Here is an 18,865-nt window from a genome sequence, read left to right as displayed (position 1 = left end):
ACCGATGTATACCATCTCACAATAGTGTTCACTGGTGTCATTGTAATGCCATCGAGGTTATATTAATTTGTTTATGATGCCAATTTATTATACTGTTATTTAGCACATATCATTAAGCTACAAATTTAAGAACCCAAGAACTAGCATTTTAGCGTCTATCTTTCAACATTATGTCAAACGAAAGCATAACAAGGCTCCATATGGGCCCTTGACATTTATAAATAATATTTACATAATTCCAGGTGTCTATGGAATTCATTTTTTATACTTTCTTGCTTTTTAGTTGCAAAAATAGGATTCAGGTCTGTATCAAGCTTCAGCTAAGTAAGGTGTAACCAAGGTTTTAAATCCCATGGGACAGGATTGTCCCGATTTTTTCATGGAACGGGACGTGCTGCTGTCTTGCCCCGTCCCAACACCTGAGACAGAGGATGTCCCAAGATGTCCCAATCAGAACATTGGGACGCTAGCGGGATGCCTGTCCCGACACATGAGATGGTACCCCATCCCAGAGTCCCGCTAGGATCTGAATCCTTAGGTGTAACCTTACTAATACATGGTCACTTTCACCATCAATGTAAGTCGGTGATGTAAAAAGGGTTTAACCATTAAGGGGCGATATTACCCAAGAACCAATACTCAAAATCACCCTTAGCATTCCTCTAAATTTTAGGTTTGAGAGGCATCTGGCATGAATCGTCATATTCATAACATGTTTGTCATATCAGTCAACTACAAAAAGCAAATCTTATTTTTCACCTGTTATTGGACAAAATCAATTGATTGGTAAGTGCACAAAAAGTTTTGACAAACCTGCCTTGAATGCATGGCTGTTATCACTGTCGACGATGAGGAAAAGTGGTCTCCGTGTGAACGGAAGCAAATCTTCAGGATAAAGGTTGTTCAAACCTGATATAAAGAAATGCAATTAGGAACGCACATCGAATGCTTCGATCATGCCTGTTAGGCTTTTGTTATTATTCAGCAAGGATGAGTTTGTAACAGATGTCAACTTATATAATGCAGATATAACAGGATAATACCTCCACTTCCTCGAGGACCTAGGCACAGATAACTTCCTAGACAGGAATTTAAATCTGGCTTATTGCCAACAGAAGGATCAGGCGGTGAGCTATCCTGTCTATGAGAAGACTGTGACACATGGTTCGGTCTTGAGAAGTTCAACAAACTTCCAGAGATATCTTTTGCAAAACAGTATTATGGTGAGTCCTTCCTGAAACGATGGCATTAAAGTCATAAAAAGGGATGGTCTAACAGATGAGCAGACACTAAAATCAGCAACTGCAGCAAAAAGCAACCTGAAGCTGACACATATATTAGCAAAATGCTATCTGAATGTAACTCTTCACAAATTGTTGCAATTACCTGCAGATACATCATAGACCTTATCAGACTCAAGAAACATTACTGCATGTAATAATTTAAAATAAAGAACACCTAAACCAAAAAACAGTTGTGCACACAGATGCGCACATACATAAAACAATATATTCATGGATGCTTGCATGTGTATGTATAGTTGCAATGGATAAAACACCAAACAGTAGATAAACTCTGTTAAAGAATCAAACAAATAGCTACTATCCATGATTACTAAAAGCCTTGTTGCCAGACTACCAAGCAACCTACTTCTCCACATCAGAGCCCATGTGCCATGGTTCCAAAGACCACCAAAACAGGATGGTACAGCAGCAAACCAACACCAATATGGAAACCAGGATGCTCAAACAAATGTACCAGTATGTACTGGCCACACTGGTCGATACTAGTGCTTCCTGGTGGTACCTTACAGACCATGCCGGTTGGTACCAATAAAAATGGGGTTCCTGGTGCAATGAGTACACTGTTTGAGCGACAGATTTACACGGCCTTAACCCTTGTGTGCAGAGTAGTTATTTCCATATTTCAAACTGACACCCCGGTCACAATAGAGTAACCTTATTGTTGCACCAAGGCCCACCCTCTATCAGTCTGTACCAATGGTTTTTCAATTTTTTTGAAAGATGCTAGTTGTAGTACATATTATCAGCATAGCTACTATACAAATACCATACTATTCTAATAGGAAAGCAGTACAGAGTTCAGTACCGGTATTTAAAACCTTGCAAATGTGCCAAATTACCGATGAAGCAGTATTAGTTAGCTGAGACAGCAATAAGGTTTTATGAGGTTGTAACTTGAAAGTGTTATACTGTTACACTGTGGACAGATATAAGCCTACTCAAGGAAAGCATGCTGAGGATGGAAGATGCACTATGGAATGGTGAGATATCTCACCAGGGCGAACATCTATCTGGCCCATCAAGTCAATGCAACCTAACTGCAATCTTGACATTTAATTTCACAGTATCACAACCTGCTCAGGCCCCTGGTCAGGTAGACCACCATTACTAGCTTTCAATCATGTTACTGAGGTGTTTTTTCCTCCCTATTTTTCCTAATTTAGATATCTTTAGTCATTTTATTTATCCCTTTTTGGTTCTACAATGGATTCTTCTGAAGAAAGAAATATACTCCTGTACAAAGTAATTAGTATATGTCAGCAGAGGCACAAGTTATTGTAATCTGCATGTACTCATCCACTATAAGATGTACATAGAAACCCCGACATGTCAAATAAATCATTAGTTAGAATGATGTGTCTTGGTAAGTCAGAGCCAGGTGATAAACCCTAAAATCAGATCCAATCGGCCATGGAGCAACACAATGTCAGACCTGATTAGTGTGATGTGTCCTAGTAAGTCAGAGCCCAGTGATAAACTCTAAAATGGGACCCAATCGGCCATGGAATAACACAATGTCAGACCTGATAGTGTGGTGTGTCCTGATAAGTCTGAGCCAAGTGATAAACTCTAAAATGGGACCCAAAAGGTAATGGAATAACACAATGTCAGACCTGATTATTCTTCTCTTTTGTAAATCATTTTCATTTTCTTGACACACCTGTCTGTACAGCTAGAACCTGTGTAGATCTTATCTTACCTATTTCATCATCAGCTCTGCATCTGATTAATTAGCAGGTTTCCTTTGGTTTCATATAGTGTTATCTTTATCATGTTCTAGTGAGCATTCAGATCAGCAAAGCTTTAGATTCAGAACCAATATGAATCTAATCTGGGCCTGACTTGTTATATTAAAACCAACAAATTAAAAAAACGGGAAGAACAAAAATAATTACTGGAGGTTTAGTGCTCACCGCAATCAAATGAGAGACAGAAGGATGGTAAATTATAGCCTTCCTTGGATTTGGAGGCAGACTTGGATCGGTCATATCTGCAGATAGGTTAATATCAATCAGTCCAGAGGCTCCGCTCAGATCACTAAAGGCACCATTATCAGTTGGCTCTTTTGCAGGAGTCTGGTAAAATGATCCACTGGGTTCCCATTCCAAACATTGAAGCATTCTGAAAGTGTCCAGTGTGAGCTCTGTGAACTTGACCTGAAAGTATGGATAACATGATGAAGACTAAGGACAAAGCGAACTTGCCATGGCCTAATATAATCCGCAATTTTTTTACAGGTCATCAAGTGATGCATGGTGCTTGTGAACCTCAAAAGTTCAAAATGTCAATCAGTTCTAAGTGGACATCCCTAAAAAGGCAAGTTATCTATAAAAACAAAGACAAAGAAAAAGAGCATGTAAATCAGCAAACCTCATTATGACGATAGCTTGTGAGCAAAGCATCCTGCAGCCTCAAAACCCTATTTGCATGGAATCGTGCAATATATGGAACGGAAGATGGATGAGAATCAAACAGTATGCTGTATCTCAAAGGCCTGGTGTTTGCAAAAGCTGTATTGGCTTTCAAAAACCTTAAAATTTCTTGCAGCACCAGTTTCCATTCTTTGAAATTAGTCTCCTGGGCAGCCAAAAAATAACTCAGATTGAAAGCAGTGTATATTAATATTGCAGAGATCAGAAAAAGTGCAAAGTGATTGATAAGTACAACTAAGGTAAAAGCATGAAAAGTACTCATGCAAAAAAAAAAAAAAGAAAAGAAAAGAAGAAGAAGACGAAGAAGAATTGATTGGTCAGTGTTCAAATAAAAAGATACTGAGGTTTCTCTATTAGGCTATGTAAAGGATAATATGGATATGCATATATATGACATGAAGATGTATGAGAAATCAGGAGATAAACAAGCAGTTTAAGAGCAGTGACCATGGATAACTCCTACAAATATGATCAACTCAGTGCAAATACAAGGGACAAAGAAAGTAGTGAAGACATACAACATACCCATGAAAAGAGTTCTTATGCATAAATAGAAGCACCAAAATTTGCACATGGCATAGTGTATCTTACAGAACTTGCCAGAATCATGAATACTGTAACAAAGCAGAGAATTCAATAGTACAATTCTGTATCTTTACACTCATAATAATGAAGGACTTACCATGAAAAAGATTCACGATGAACCTATCATCTCCAATGCAGGGAAAAATAGAAAAATTTTATAAATAAGGGGGCCTTGGGTAGTGAATCTTTTAAAGAATGCTCATTTCATGCTCTTTGATGGCAGCAACATAATACCTACTTTAGTGAACAATATGTGCAGAACTCCAAGTTATTCGGTCAAATCATGATTAGAAGGTTTGGAATAACAAGATTAGAATGTAATTGGTAATTAGATTTGCAATTCATGGAGGATATCAACAAGTGGACCAAATAAACAGGAATCTGTCACAGACAGACAGCATTAAATTTGTCAAAGAAGCTAAAATCCGAAAGATTGCCACGCATAAGGTCTATTTGGGGCCATCTTCTGAAGGCTTTTATGTTTGGTTGTTCACACTTCCACCAATTGAAATGCAATCGATAGGTTATTAGCTCATAACCATCTGTCACTTGATGAAAAAGAGCATGAGGTGAACCTAATCACATAAAATTGAGATAAATATCTGGACAGAGGTAAATTAGATCTTTCAAACAAACTCCATTTGAATTGAAAAGAGATGGGAGTTCCATCAACTGAATCATTTCTTTGAAATGGGTGGAACCACTTAGCTTTTTGATGTAATTGGACATGTTGGATAATAAGTTAGCTTCTCCCACATTTTGCATTTTTCAAGTTTAAGAAAGCTTGTCAACTAGCCTATTAATAGAATTAGAAAAAGAAATACAGTAATAAAATTACCATGTGGGATAGGACACCAACATGGAGAACAATAGTCATATTTGAAGGGGTCCTCTATGAAGTGGGACTAAAAGACTTGATAACAGAAAAAAGATTCATGTAGTGGTGGGAACTCACCCAAGGTTATGCTGCTATCATTCAGTTTATTATTCACATTACACAACAGAATATAGATCAACCACTTAGGGATATGTTAGACAATGTCTCAGGATCCTCATTGAAGAGGTTCCATCTTTTGTAGCTTCTATGGCTTCTCAAATAGAACCTAAGACAATCCTCTGCTACCAGAAAAGAAATATATATGTGTGTGTATGTGTGTACACATACTTGTACATATGCTTGGTATTCCATGTGTTCAAAATATGCTGAAACCCTTAAATTAAGCTTTCTGACAAGGAGAAAATCTTCCCTAATCATAATATCCATAAACATGATTAAATCCTTCCCTTATTCATATCCATATAAAAAGAATTTGTGATCATCATGCCCTCAGTCATTTGAATTAAACAGCGGATGACTCATGCAAAATAAACATCTTGTTTAATCTCTTACCAGTAATATTTCACTTCAAAAGCTTTGTTCCTTAAAGCGTAGACTCTCTTTACCTTTATTTGCATCTGGGGTCCTAACAGCCTTCACCAGAAATTTTCTTCAAGAGGTGAAAATAAGATCAAGAAGCAAATAAGCAAATCACAGAAAGAGAAAAGTATGTGATTTAACCAAAATGCTAATATTGACAGGGAGCAATAGCTTTGTCAATTTCAATATGAAAAAAGTGGTGGAAAGGCTGCATAAACATGAGTTAAGGTCAGGAGAGGTGGACTGTTCTTCACAAATCCTTCAATATGTTTCTACTTCCAACTAAGCTTCTAGCAAAGAGAGCAGTCATTCAAGAGACACACTGACACTAAACCCAAAGAAGATATATCCAAGACATAAGGAACAGCTCAGATATGAGAGGTTAGCCATAAAAGTTATCCGTACACAAAACAACACCAGTTCTCTTATCATTTTCTCCCTTCTTTTTTCTCTCTATTCTCCATCATCACAAAAGGTGCACAACCAGTTTATGAGAGCAACCAAGTGGAAAGGGGAAGGAGGTGGGAGGAAGAGATAGAGAAAGCAAAAGAGAGATACTAACTCCATGATCTAATATGGACAAAGACACCTAATAGGATATTTTTGGTTAAAAAGTCTGGGGAGGAAAAAAAAATAAACTCTCTCTTGCATGGATAACTTGTCTATTGGTCTATTTGAGTGTCCAGTCCATGACATGATAGTAAACGACCAAGTTCACATCTCACAAATGTTAATAAAAACCAAAAAAATTAAAACTGAGTTTGAGGACATAACATATGATCACATCTCGAGATCTTAAATCGGACAAATCTGAGATCCAAGTAACATAAATTTATAGAGGAATGCATTAGAGATATTACGTATTTACATGTATGAGGGAGTCCTCGCATAAGAGTTTTAATATTAATAGTCACAAACAAGCATCCTTATCGGGAAATTCAAGATAAGCTAAAGTCGATGATAGAAGAGCAACATAAGCCTTATAATTGCATGATTCAATATATCATACAATGACTCAGTTCAATAGATAATTTCATTTTCTACAAACTATGACCAAGAATGGTATTATGTGATTCTTTGAACAATTGTCCTAAATACTCGAACCACATGATCATCATCAAGTTTCGTCGTCTCGATACAGGACTCTGTACCAGTACCATCCTATTACAGTGTCGGTATGCCCTATATGGCATCCAGTTCGGCATTCTGAGTATTAGTATACACTAGTATAGACTGGCATAGCAAACCTTGATCATCATGCTATATTATTTTTTTTGTTTTGATTGGAAAAAGGGACAAGTCCTTCAGCTACACTTATTCAAACATAACCAACATGTGCCTTCAAACTCTCAGAAGAGAAATCCAAGGTCTAGATAGTAGTTCTCCATGAAGCAGAACGCCATAGTCATATGATCGGCAATGTGGTTTGCTTCCCGATAGACATAGGTGCATAGAAGTAATGAACTTCTTTGCAGATCAAGTGAATATCAAAAATAGATGGGTAATGAGATGAAAAGACCTCATTAGTCTATGATATAGCTAAGGTCAAGTAGTATTTACTGTGCCTTCAAGTATTTCAAACATAACCAACATGTGCCTTCAAACTCTCAGAAGAGAAATCCAAGGTCTAGATAGTAGTTCTCCATGAAGCAGAACACCATAGTCATATGATCGGCAATGTGGTTTGCTTCCCAATAGACATAGGTGCATAGAAGTAATCAAGTTCTTTGCAGATCAAGTGAATATCAAAAATAGATGGGTAATGAGATAAAAAGACCTCATTAGTCTATGATATAACTAAGGTCAAGTAGTATTTACTGTACCACTCTATATCATTTGGAATGAAGCATACCATACTGTACCGATATATCATATCATACCATACTGACACTGTCATACCATACCAACCACGAACCAACACTCTAATAGAATAGGACAGATATGGGATCCGATATCGAGATGACGAATCTTGGGGTCAAGCCTCTGGATCCAAATTCATATGACTTGCAGATGCTCAATAAGGAATATAAGCCTGGTCCAAGTTGTAGTAAGCTTTGGAGTTGGAACTGACCAAGAAAAAAGGAGGCATAGGACAAGCAGCTAGGACCCTACCAACATGATCTCAAATGACAAAGCTGGCACCCACACTCATTCCCATACAGTGGCATCAAAGTTCAGCTTCAGACATTCTCAACTAGGGAGGTGTCCAAGAACATAGGGGTCTTTGGTGGATATTGACACCATGGATATTGCAGATACCAAGAGAAGAGGTGAAGGGAGTTTGATTACATTTAGAGACTCTTTGATGATGTAGTTCAAGTGAAACTTAGATTTAGTTTACTTATATTAGTTGTTGAGTTTCATTTCCAGTTAACATGCTGTTTTTATTGAGTTTCGGGGTCTGTTATTTCAGTCTTCTGGGAGTAGGTTAAGTATTTCTTCCTTTTGTTTCTTTTGCAAATATTGTATTAAGTTTCAAAACTACTTTTCTAGAAGATTATTAAGTCCATTTATGAGTAATCACCTAAAGGTCCTACTTTAGGTTAAGGTTGGACAAGAAAAGTTGTAAACTCATTAGAATTGTGATTTGGAAAGATTATGACGATCTTCTATATGGGTCCTACATAATTATGTATTTAGTATTTATTTTTTGGAATCTTTAGTTATTGTTTTCAACAAGGTTTGTCAAACCACTCCAGACTGCCAAATATAGGGCATACTGTACCATATCGGTACCGATACTACCACACTGTACCGAATCATATATCAATACTATAATAGGATTTTATCGATATGGGGTCCAATAATAAGATGGTGAACCTTGATTTCAGTAAAGTGAATAGATTTACACAATGGAGTTTTTGGTTCATTGACATTCCTTTTTGAGTCAAATTAAGTAAGAGTCCTAGGTCTATCACAAATAACTTGATAGTCCTTATTTAATTAGGAAACTTTGTTTTTAAGTTCCTTGAGTAATTAGGAAACTTGAATTTTTTTTTTTTTTTTTTTTTTTTTTTTTGTTTTGGGTGGGGGGGGGGGAGCAATCAAAATCCTTTCCCCATAAATACAGGTGCATCAGGAATGGTGAGTTCTATACGATATATGGATTTTATTGAATAAAGTGAAGTATCATATGAAGAAGTTACCCACTACTAGCTGCTTTTCTCTCTACTTCTTCTTCCCTCGATTCCCTTCTTCTTAATTTTTATATTTTCTTTTTTTTTATTCTCTTTCTCACTGTGTTGATGGTGGGAAAAAGCATTAAGATATATCAAATCTGGGATTTATTCCAGCTTATCCCGAGGTTATTGACAGCTCTAACACTGAATAGCCGCATCAACTGAGAAGTCAAGTGCAAGCCAACAACAGACATAGACTTAGGCAATGTTATACTCCATCATGGAATTTGAAGGTAATTTGGATGACAAGATTCTAACTATGAAGGTCGAGCAATGTTTCTAAATACAGCTCAGGTAGCTGCCTAGGTGGCTGATTAGACAGAGTCACCTTAATTTTTTCCCTCATGTCTGAGCATGGACTATGCACCATGAAAATAACTAATACATTAGTAGTAAAAGTTGCCAAGGTGTCAATTCCTACTACTTGCCCCATCTTAGTTGTCATGTTTCATCTTTTGAATCATAACTATTTCTTAAACTGCTTTTAATATTTATTTTTATTTTAAATCCTTTTACTTTTGAGCTGCTTTGACCTCTCACACATGCCAGGCAATCCCCTAGCACCCATTTTCTGCCTACAGCCTTATAAAATAATAATTGGCAGAGTGCAAATAACCATATAAGACAAAGTTCCAGAAGATGAGTGTGGAAAAGTATCTTGGTCCACATATGTCACCTAAACATGGAGGGCCATCACATTAAGGATTGACCAAGGAGAAGCTTGGGAGATGCATCATCAATTGCATTCTCCACACCCCCCTTCTTTCCAAAAAAGGAAAAAAAAAAAACAACACATTCAGTAAGGAAGGCAATGGGTCGGGTTGGCCAACACCTATACCCATCCCATACCTATCTCGGGTTAGGTCGAGTCGAGTAAAGTAAATGGGGTGGGTTGCGGCGGGTCGAGTCAGGTAGACAAGATGGGTCAGGTTGGGCCAAATAATTACAGCTTATAACTATAATTAATAAGATATCAGCTGCTATATGAGTATTAAATTTCAGCTGCTATATAAATGGGAGAAGCTTATAGTTTGTTCTCTTATAACCCAATTTTTTATTCAGATGGAGAGAATCCTAGTGTACGTCAATAACTACAATATATTCTAACAAGAAACAATTCATGCATAAGTCAAATTAATTGAGGGCTTAGAAACAAAACAAACCAAAATAATTTGTGATTTTCACAGAATATATACATTTTCTATGTTTCAACAATAATAAATTTCTGAGTAAAAGGGGGGAGAGACAATCAAGATGAACAGGGTTGTGATGGCTATCATCTATCAAGTGAACCAAAGGGGGGCGTGGATTAAGGTTATATTATATATCAAATCGGATTCAAGGCAAGGTATACCATTACCCATACTCGACTTGAATCCACTTCGGTGCTATATCTAAAACCCACACCCACCTCCGAGTTTAAAAGGGTCAGGTTGAATCAGGTCAGGTACCTAATGTGTCAGCTAAAATTTCCATCCCTAATATAAGGTTAGTATGACATATTCAAAGGGAACAAGCTCATCGGTAGTCTGAATGCTCTAATAGGAAGAGCAGTCAATGGTCATCCACCTCCATGGCTCAACCTACCCACAAGTCTATTGCATCAGTGCCAATAGAATGGGCCATGCACGTAAAGACCCTCCATCTGCATGAGCAAAGAACCTCTGAGACCAAGAACCAGGAAATCTTTCCAGATATAACTAACACAAATCATAAATTTGGTACAGGAAAAGCAACATTCTGTCAAGTTAATGTGCTTTAAGTGGGGGTTCATCTTCATTTCAGGTAAGACCGTAGCAGTTTCATCAAGCAGATATGTTTGATGAGTTAGGCTGAAACTGAAGTCTGAAGCAGGCTTGAACAATCACCAATCATAAAGCCAATTTTTTTTTAAAAAAAAATCCAGTAAATTCTGGGTGCTCAAAAATAAAAATAAAAGATAAAACAAAATAAAATAAAATAATGTCTACGAGTGGTTAGGTAACAAATTCAATCCTCCAAACAGCATGCCATCACTGTCCAACAAGTCTAACATCCAACTAGTTTCTTATCACTAAAGAACGAAAACAAAAACATCGGTAAGAAATTTTTTCCATATTTTACTATACTCCAACCTTCTTTATCTGTAACCATAAGTATCAATCTAGTAATCCAAGCATCTAACCCGTGAGACCAAAAAATGTCTAGAAAATTGAAAAAGAGGACCTTTTTCCCAGGAAATCAAACATACAAACAATTAAAAGAAACTAAACCCAATGTAGAGTACCAAGTTAAAGAAAAGTGGAAGGCTAATTAATATAAAAGAGCCAATTTGGGCATACCGTGTGAGCGGCCTTCGACTCCTCCAGCAGAGCCCTAAACCTTTCGGCGAGGTGCTTCACCGCATCCGTCCGGTTCAACAGCATGGCCACGATCAAGAACCTCGCGTGGAACCTGAGCTCCTTGTACCTCAGTCCCAGATCGGTCCTCGCCGACGACGACGAGACCAACGACCCCTTCCCGGCCTCGAAGTACCCGCGGTTCAGAATCGCCTCATAGAAGACGTACGCCTCGAGGAGGTACCGGACCTCGCTGGTCCGAAGGTACTGGGTGTAGTACAGCTGGCCGATCCGGGAGGCAATCTCGCCGATCTCCCACCGCCGCAGGCCGCGCTGACAAGCTCGCGCCGGTGCTCCTGCTGGAACCGCCAGAGGCGAGTGTAGGCCCTGAAGACCTTGCGGTAGTAGTGGAGGAGTGCTGCCCGCGGCCGTAGGGCGGGAGGTCGCGTACGCGGGCGAACTTCCGGTCGGCGCTCTCCACCAGTGTCCGGAAGGTGCGGAAGGCGGCGGCGGCGGAGGTGTCGAAGGGGGAGGCGGCGCCGCCTTCGGAGTCGGCGGCCATGGTGACGGAAAGGGGAGGACGCGGAGCGCTCTCTCGGCACGCGCGAAGGAGGAGGGAGGGTGGACCGGTCCTCCGGCGTTTTGAGGAGGGGAGCGTTCTGGTGTCCCGCGGAGACTCTTTTATCTTGGTTTCCTTTTTAAAAGCCCTCATAACTACGACATTTGTGGAAATATCCTTCTAGCCTTGCCATTTAATTCATGTACTGAGTTACTAACACCTACAAACAATAATTGCTTGTGTAAAGGCTACTCCTTGTTGATGAATGTTGCGGTGTGGGTTTGGACTCATGGGACCCATGTGCCAACTTTGATAGTACGAACTAAGTTTTTTTCCTTTTTTTGCCTAGATTACTCATTAATTTCATGTTTATGGTACACTAAGCTCATTTAATAGTCATTTTGTGTACGGAGTTATCAATTCCAACGAACCTTAGGTTTCTGTGTGAAGACTATTTATTGCTAATGAACGTTGGATGGTGTGCATAACGTCGACTTCTTGACTCTAGTAATTCGGCAGCGGTATATCGCCTGTCGTTCCCCAAAAAGTGATGCATCTGTCAGTTATTATACAGCTTATCATGGGACATTTAGTTGCTCCGGACACTGGATCTATTCTCTGTTATAACATGTGTCTGTGGTAAGAGATCTAAGGAGGCAGTTAGCGAAGGTGTTGGAATCCAGTTGGTTGAAAATTTATTCTTAAGCTTTACTGATGTGTTGATTTTTAAATAAATATATAATTTGATATTTTGTTATTGTTTTAGTCTAAATATGATGGATATTTTTTTATTAATCTTGATAATTTTTTTTATTGACTAAATTACTATTATTTTTCATATTATTGTAATTATAAACATAATACATAAAAATTTTATTTTCTTCATTTATTTTAGCCATAAAATTTATCATGACGGCCAACAATTCCTATAATCATTTGCTTGAAAGGATACTTGGACTTTTTGAAGAGCTTAGAATGTTATAATCAAATAATATAATTTAATTTTTTGTTATGAAAAATATAAATTAATATTTTATCTTACTTTTCTTTCCTTTTGTATAGCACCATTGACCTTGACTATGGATTGGTTCATATACTTCCATCTGTTATGCAGTATCTCATCTTGTCGAAATTGGATAAGATTCCCATAGCAAATAATGTCATCATGATAACGGGGTGATGAATTAGATAGTTTTGATTGCACAATAGAAAAGATCACGGAGAAGGGATAGCTTATCCAAGCACCTAAAATATATATCAATAATTGCACCAGCAAGATTAGAAATGACGTGATGTTCTTTGTCTTATTGTCTTCCTTCAGGAAGTAGAAGCCTTCTCAAAGGTCAAGTCATCAAATTTGCTGTAAGATGGTCAAAATACAAGTAAAAACACAAGTGAAAAGCACGTGAGCTGCCACCCATGATTTGAATTGGCCGACCAATGTGTTAGAAAACTTGAAAGCTAGTGGCCCTCTGGTGGGTCTATGGAGAAAAGCCAAACTCTAGGGTGTTGTATGAAGGAGAATGAGAAGCTCTGATAACTCTAAACTTTTTCTCAAATTCCGGTGCGAATCTTTTACCGCCCACCATTATTTAATCAAAAGCCTATAAGATGGGAAATCCCACGGCCCAATGAATGGTCTTCAACAATTAGATGGTAATTATAGTGAGTTTCTTTTAAGAAAGATCCATCATTTATTAATTTCTGCTGGACCCCACTTTTATGTCATGCAACCGCTCCGTCAATCTATCAATTCCATAGGAAATTGATCAATTAATTTACTAATCATCACCTTCTAAGCTCCAACTTAATTCCATGTTATATGAAGGCGGTTATTTGACGGAATGGTGACGGGAATCAAATTGCTGGAAGGGCGGGGACCAGCGAACGGACGGTAGGATGCGTCCGCTATGAGAGACATCGTCATGGGAAAAGACGTCGGAATTTCTCGGTCATTGGACCGGGGTGTTAATTGGCGGGCTCTCTTTTCTCCCCTCCCTCTTTTGCTGTGGAGGCGGTGGAATGTTTGGATCCTCCTGTTTGACTTCAAAAATTTTGTAGCTCCTGCGGCCATCTAGCGCCCTGACATAAGTCGCCATACTTCAAACATATAACTTATTTAACTTATTCAATCTACGTTAAATTAGATTATTTATTTAATCAAATAATCATATTTAAATATAAATTTTTGATATATTTTAAAAGTAGTTCGGGTTTGAAATGATAAATTTTTTATTTATCTTTATCTGATCAATATCACATCTAATCGAGCCCGATTGCCATCCTTTCATCTGGTACATCAAATAATTATTGAAATATATTGAAGGATGGCATTCTATAAATAAACACCTCATTTTATCTGAAAATTTTTTAAAAAATAAAAATCTTGAAAACTTGACCCAATAAAGTGTATGCCATGAATACTTTGAACACCTCTTTGCCAGAAATATAGAGATGGAGAGATTTTTAGATGGAGATGAAATTTAATTCTAGATATTTAATTGTCACGCCTCCGACCGAGATTTGTGGATCGAGGGTCGCGGGCGTGATAATTAATATGGTATCAGAGCATAAGTGGATAAATTATGACACAGAATTTAACATAATATGAGTGTAGGTGGGTAGACATTAGGAATATTGGGACGTTAGAGTATGAGCATCATATAAATCCATCCTAACAAATAGATCAATGAATCTAATAAGGTTTTACTACTACAAGGTTATCATGCCTCCCCATAGAATGACAAGAACAAGAGTTTATTTATTTGAAGCAAAAGGGTATGAGTGTGACTGAATATGAAGCAAAATTTACAGAGTTAGCAAAATTTGCTCCGAGATTAGTGGATGGTGAGCAAGAACGTGTTCACAAGTTTGAGATGGGATGAGAACTGAGATTCGAAAATAAGTGGTTCCATATGAATTGACAACTTATGCCGACATGGTAAACAAAGCACTGATAATTGAAAGGAAAGTCAATGAAGAACGCATGGAAAGGGAAAGAAAGCAAAGAAAGAGAGCACGATCAAATGATACACAAGGGCAGAATAATAAAAACATCAAAAGTTCAGTTAAGAGAGTAGTAGACAATAAGACTCAACAGATTGATGGTGAGCCGTGCTCCAGATGTGGCAAAAATCATGCAGACAATGATTGCTATTGGAATACCGGTGTTTGTTTCAAATGTGGTCAGAAGGATCATAAAATTGCTAGCTGCCCGCTAAATACTGAAAATCAAGTTGGCCAAAGAACTCATGAAGGACAACATAAGGGTGGTGGACAGATTTCTAAAATCCAGGGAAGAGTTTATGCGCTTACTCAACCAAATCCACAGGCTTCCAAAACAATGGTGACAGGTATGAAAAATTTCGAGGACGAAATTTCTTTTTAGGGGTGAAGAATGTTATAGCCCAAAACCTAATTCAGCCCACAAAAGCCCCAAAAAAAAAAAAAAAAAAAAACAGAGTAAAATCAGGAAGAAGACTCCCGGTAGGAGTCTTCTTCTCCGACGAAATCCAGGCAAAATCGGACTCCTAAGACCCCTCGGAGTCCTAGGATTTCCTATAAGAAGGTCTTCCCTCTCTCTTGAGATCGATCATCGGCCTCTTCTTTCTCTCCTTCTCTCCGATTTTCCGAAGTTGAGCCGCGGACACCGTTTTGTTTCTCGTTGTGATTGCCCGCCGACGAGGTCACCGGAGGTCGAGGTGAGTCTCCTTCTTCTTCTCCTCTTTCTTCTCCTTCCTCCCATGCTTCTGTGCACGGCTGCCGGCGACGAGAGTCGCCGATTTTCGGTCGGGAAAAAGACTCTATTTTTGGGCCTTTTTTTCGTAAATTTCCGGCGCCGGCGATCAAAATTGACCGCCGGCCACGCTCCTCCGTGATCGGGGGAGTGACCCCCGTCGGCCGTCGGCCTCCACCGCGGCGGCCGTGGCCCGAACGGCCGGTCAAGGCCGGAGGACTATCGTCCTCTGTTCCGGCACGGGAAGAACCAAGAAAAAGAAGAAAAGAAGAAAAAGAAGAAAAAGAAAAGAGAAAGAAGGAAAAAGAGAAAAAGAAAAGAAACTAATAATAATAATAATAATAATAATAAATATATATATATATATATATATTTATTTATATATATATATATAAGTAAGCAAATAAATAAATAAATAAATAAATAATTGAAATTGATGAGAGAGATAGTTTCTCTCTCTCCTCTCTCTTCTTTCAGTCTGAACCCTGACTTTCTCTCTCTGAAATTGAACTTTCTCTCTCTACTTTCTCTCTCTAAATTTTCTCTCTCTAGCTTGTTTCTCTCTCTTGATGGATTCCTCTCTCTCTAAAGTTATTTCTCTAGGATTAGCGTAGTGGGAGGTCTCATCTGATGATTTTGATCGAGTTTAGGAAAGAGTCGATTTTAAGTGAGGTTTTGAATTGGGATTTGTTTAGATTTAATTTTGAATTAAAATTAATGTAAAAATATAATTTTGGATAATAGGCACGGAAGAATCTCCTAGAAGTTAGTCGATCTGTTCATTCAGTGCTCCGTGAAAGGTAAGTAATGAATCATCTTTTCGAGATATTCATATTTATTCTGAAAATAAATAATTATTCTCTGAAATTATGCATGATTTATGAAATTATGTTTTGAAAGAAAAGTGCTTTTGAAATGTTATGGTATATCGATTTATGCACATTTTAGTGAAAGATTATGATATATATTATGGTACAAAGTGTTTTGATACAGATCGGATTTATGCTCTCAGCCTAACTATGTTTCAGTGGGCCCCGCCAATGGGGATTATACGTTGGTACTCAGTGGACCCTGCCAGTGGGGGTTGTGCGCCGGTGTTTGTGGATCCTGCCAGTGGGGGTTGTGCGCTGGTATTTGTGGACCCTGCCAGTGGGGGTTGTGCGCTGATATTCTGTGGACCCCGTCAATGGGGGTTAAACGTTGGTCATAGTCGAGGCTATTGAGTTACGAGTGTTTTGAATCGAATCGGATTTATGATTATATTATATGTGAATATTTAAAAATATTTGATTTGTATTAAATCAGCATGAAATATACTCTTATGTTTATTTGCAGCATTATTCTTGAAAATTATATAATATTTGAAATATCTGGTAGAGATGCTTGTTACTTACTGGGCTGTCTAGCTCATTACCTTTCTTTCTATTTTTCAGATTCAGATAATTAATTTCGAGCGTGGGAAGAAATATTGGGACAGAGCTTTTAGAAGCGAGATTTAGTATGTCAACTTCATTGAACTTAGATCTATTGTTTTTATTTTTTTTAGCAAAAATTTTATTGGATGTAAGACATTTGATTTAATTACTTGAATTAAAGTTGAATAATAATTATTTGAATTTATTCCGCTGCGATGCATTGATATCGTAATTAGATGCTTGCATGCTTATGAAGAGAGTTCTTCATGAGTATGCGGCGGTTGCCGCGACCCTCGATTCACGATCTCGGATCGGGGGCGTGACATTAATATAACCAATAGTAGCTTGATTTTGAAGATCTTCCCATTTAATAAGATTTGAACTCAACCTTTCACAATTCACTTAATATAGATATATTCTAGTATCATCATAATTTCATAATTATTAATTATTGTTTCTCTCCATAATAATAATAATGATAATTGTGATAATTCAATACATTATTTTAGAGAAAACAACTTATTGCCTTATTTCGTCAATAAATTATTATTATTATTATTTGTAAAAAAATATTTCATAGGATTTTTTTTTTTTGTTTGAAAAATAGAGGCTAGAATCTCTCAATCCCCTGATGCTTTCAACCCCATTTTGACAATAACCCGAGCTCCTGGGCATATTGAGCCTGAGTCCATTACCAAGATTTATATAAATATGAGCTAAAATAAAAATTGAGACTGCTCGAGGCCGAGCTACCAACTTCTCCTCCGGAGGCAGAATGGAACACATTAGAACCAGCACAAGATAGTCAAAGAAAATAATTTATTAGAGAATATACACACACACTTACTTTTGACATTTATATGTCAGAACGTACATGATAGGTTTCAATATATATTATTGTTTCCATGAAGTTCAAGTTCACCATTTAATAGTTATTCTAGGTTCTATATCGATTTAGAGGTGTAGCTGTGGTTAAAAATAAGTTAACAGTGTCTAAGGCTAGTGCCATAAGGCAGCAACTGGTCTTTCCAAAATGCCCTCCTCCTCAGTTAACATGAGAACAAAATCCTACGTGTTTGGCCTTATCCACCCGATCCCCGAGTCATATAGCAGCTCCCTTGCTCCCCACACAGTTACTTGCCACGTACCCTACTTTTTAATAAACCACGGCTGCAGAGATTAGTTGGCGGACTTGGCCCGTACCAGCTAAGAAACATCGTTGGACAGTCTGGATCGAATGTCTTGGACCAAAGCTTTAATAAAGAGGGAAGCAACAGGTATTATATTCCAGTCGCTGAATGGAATGTCGGATAGAAGCTTTAGAAAAAAAAAAAAAAAAAGGCGGGGGGGGGGGAGGACGGTGCGCAGCCCTGTCATCCGATCAGGATCTGACGGCCCTGACTAGGTGACAGCTTTAATACCTGCTCCCACCTTTAATTTAATTTTAAGGTATCTCAGCGGCAGTTGACTTCAAAAAAAGTTTTTTTGATGGAAAAGAGGCCACGTAACCACGTGCCAAAAGTCGTGGCATTTGGCTACAGGCTACCACGTCGTCCACGGCAGTGGACCAAACTTTGGTTGGAGTGTGTCCACTAGAATCCACCCAAATGGGTCCACCGGAACGACCAGATTGGGAGCACCGTGGGTGGCGGAGGAGGGCCTCGACGTCACTTTCCCTGAAGATGTGCAGCGTTGCACGTTGCTTTCAACGTGCTAGGTTATGGTGGATTGGACTTTGGTACACATGGGGGAGGTGTTGAATCGATTGATTCCGGTCATGATAGTTTATATATGGGGGACATTGTTGCATATGGTGGAGCAATTGTTAATTTCTGGCAACAAATGCGACATGGACCACATGGAATGACCGGGAACTATTTTAGAAAATGGGTGCAATGCATTATGGGGCGATCTGGCGGA

At 38.2% G+C, this 18,865-nt stretch overlaps 1 protein-coding gene across 1 annotated transcript in view; it reads right to left on the bottom strand.

Moving 5' to 3' along the window:
• The window catches only part of LOC105056771 (uncharacterized), a 21,246-nt gene extending 9,367 nt beyond the window's left edge, over positions 1-11,879 (bottom strand). The window contains 9 exon segments of the mRNA XM_010939076.4: positions 818-909; positions 1,044-1,208; positions 1,211-1,234; positions 1,320-1,386; positions 3,218-3,460; positions 3,675-3,881; positions 11,239-11,567; positions 11,570-11,650; positions 11,653-11,879. Of these exon segments, the coding sequence (XP_010937378.2) occupies positions 818-909; positions 1,044-1,208; positions 1,211-1,234; positions 1,320-1,386; positions 3,218-3,460; positions 3,675-3,881; positions 11,239-11,567; positions 11,570-11,650; positions 11,653-11,797 (1,353 nt within the window). The 5' untranslated portion in view covers positions 11,798-11,879.
• Between the last annotated feature and the right edge of the window lie 6,986 nt (positions 11,880-18,865).

This window comes from Elaeis guineensis, chromosome 13 (genome assembly GCF_000442705.2).
Source record: "Elaeis guineensis isolate ETL-2024a chromosome 13, EG11, whole genome shotgun sequence".
Lineage (NCBI taxonomy): Eukaryota > Viridiplantae > Streptophyta > Magnoliopsida > Arecales > Arecaceae > Elaeis > Elaeis guineensis.
Note: the sequence above shows the minus strand (reverse complement) of the source record. Positions and strands in the feature narration are given on the sequence as shown.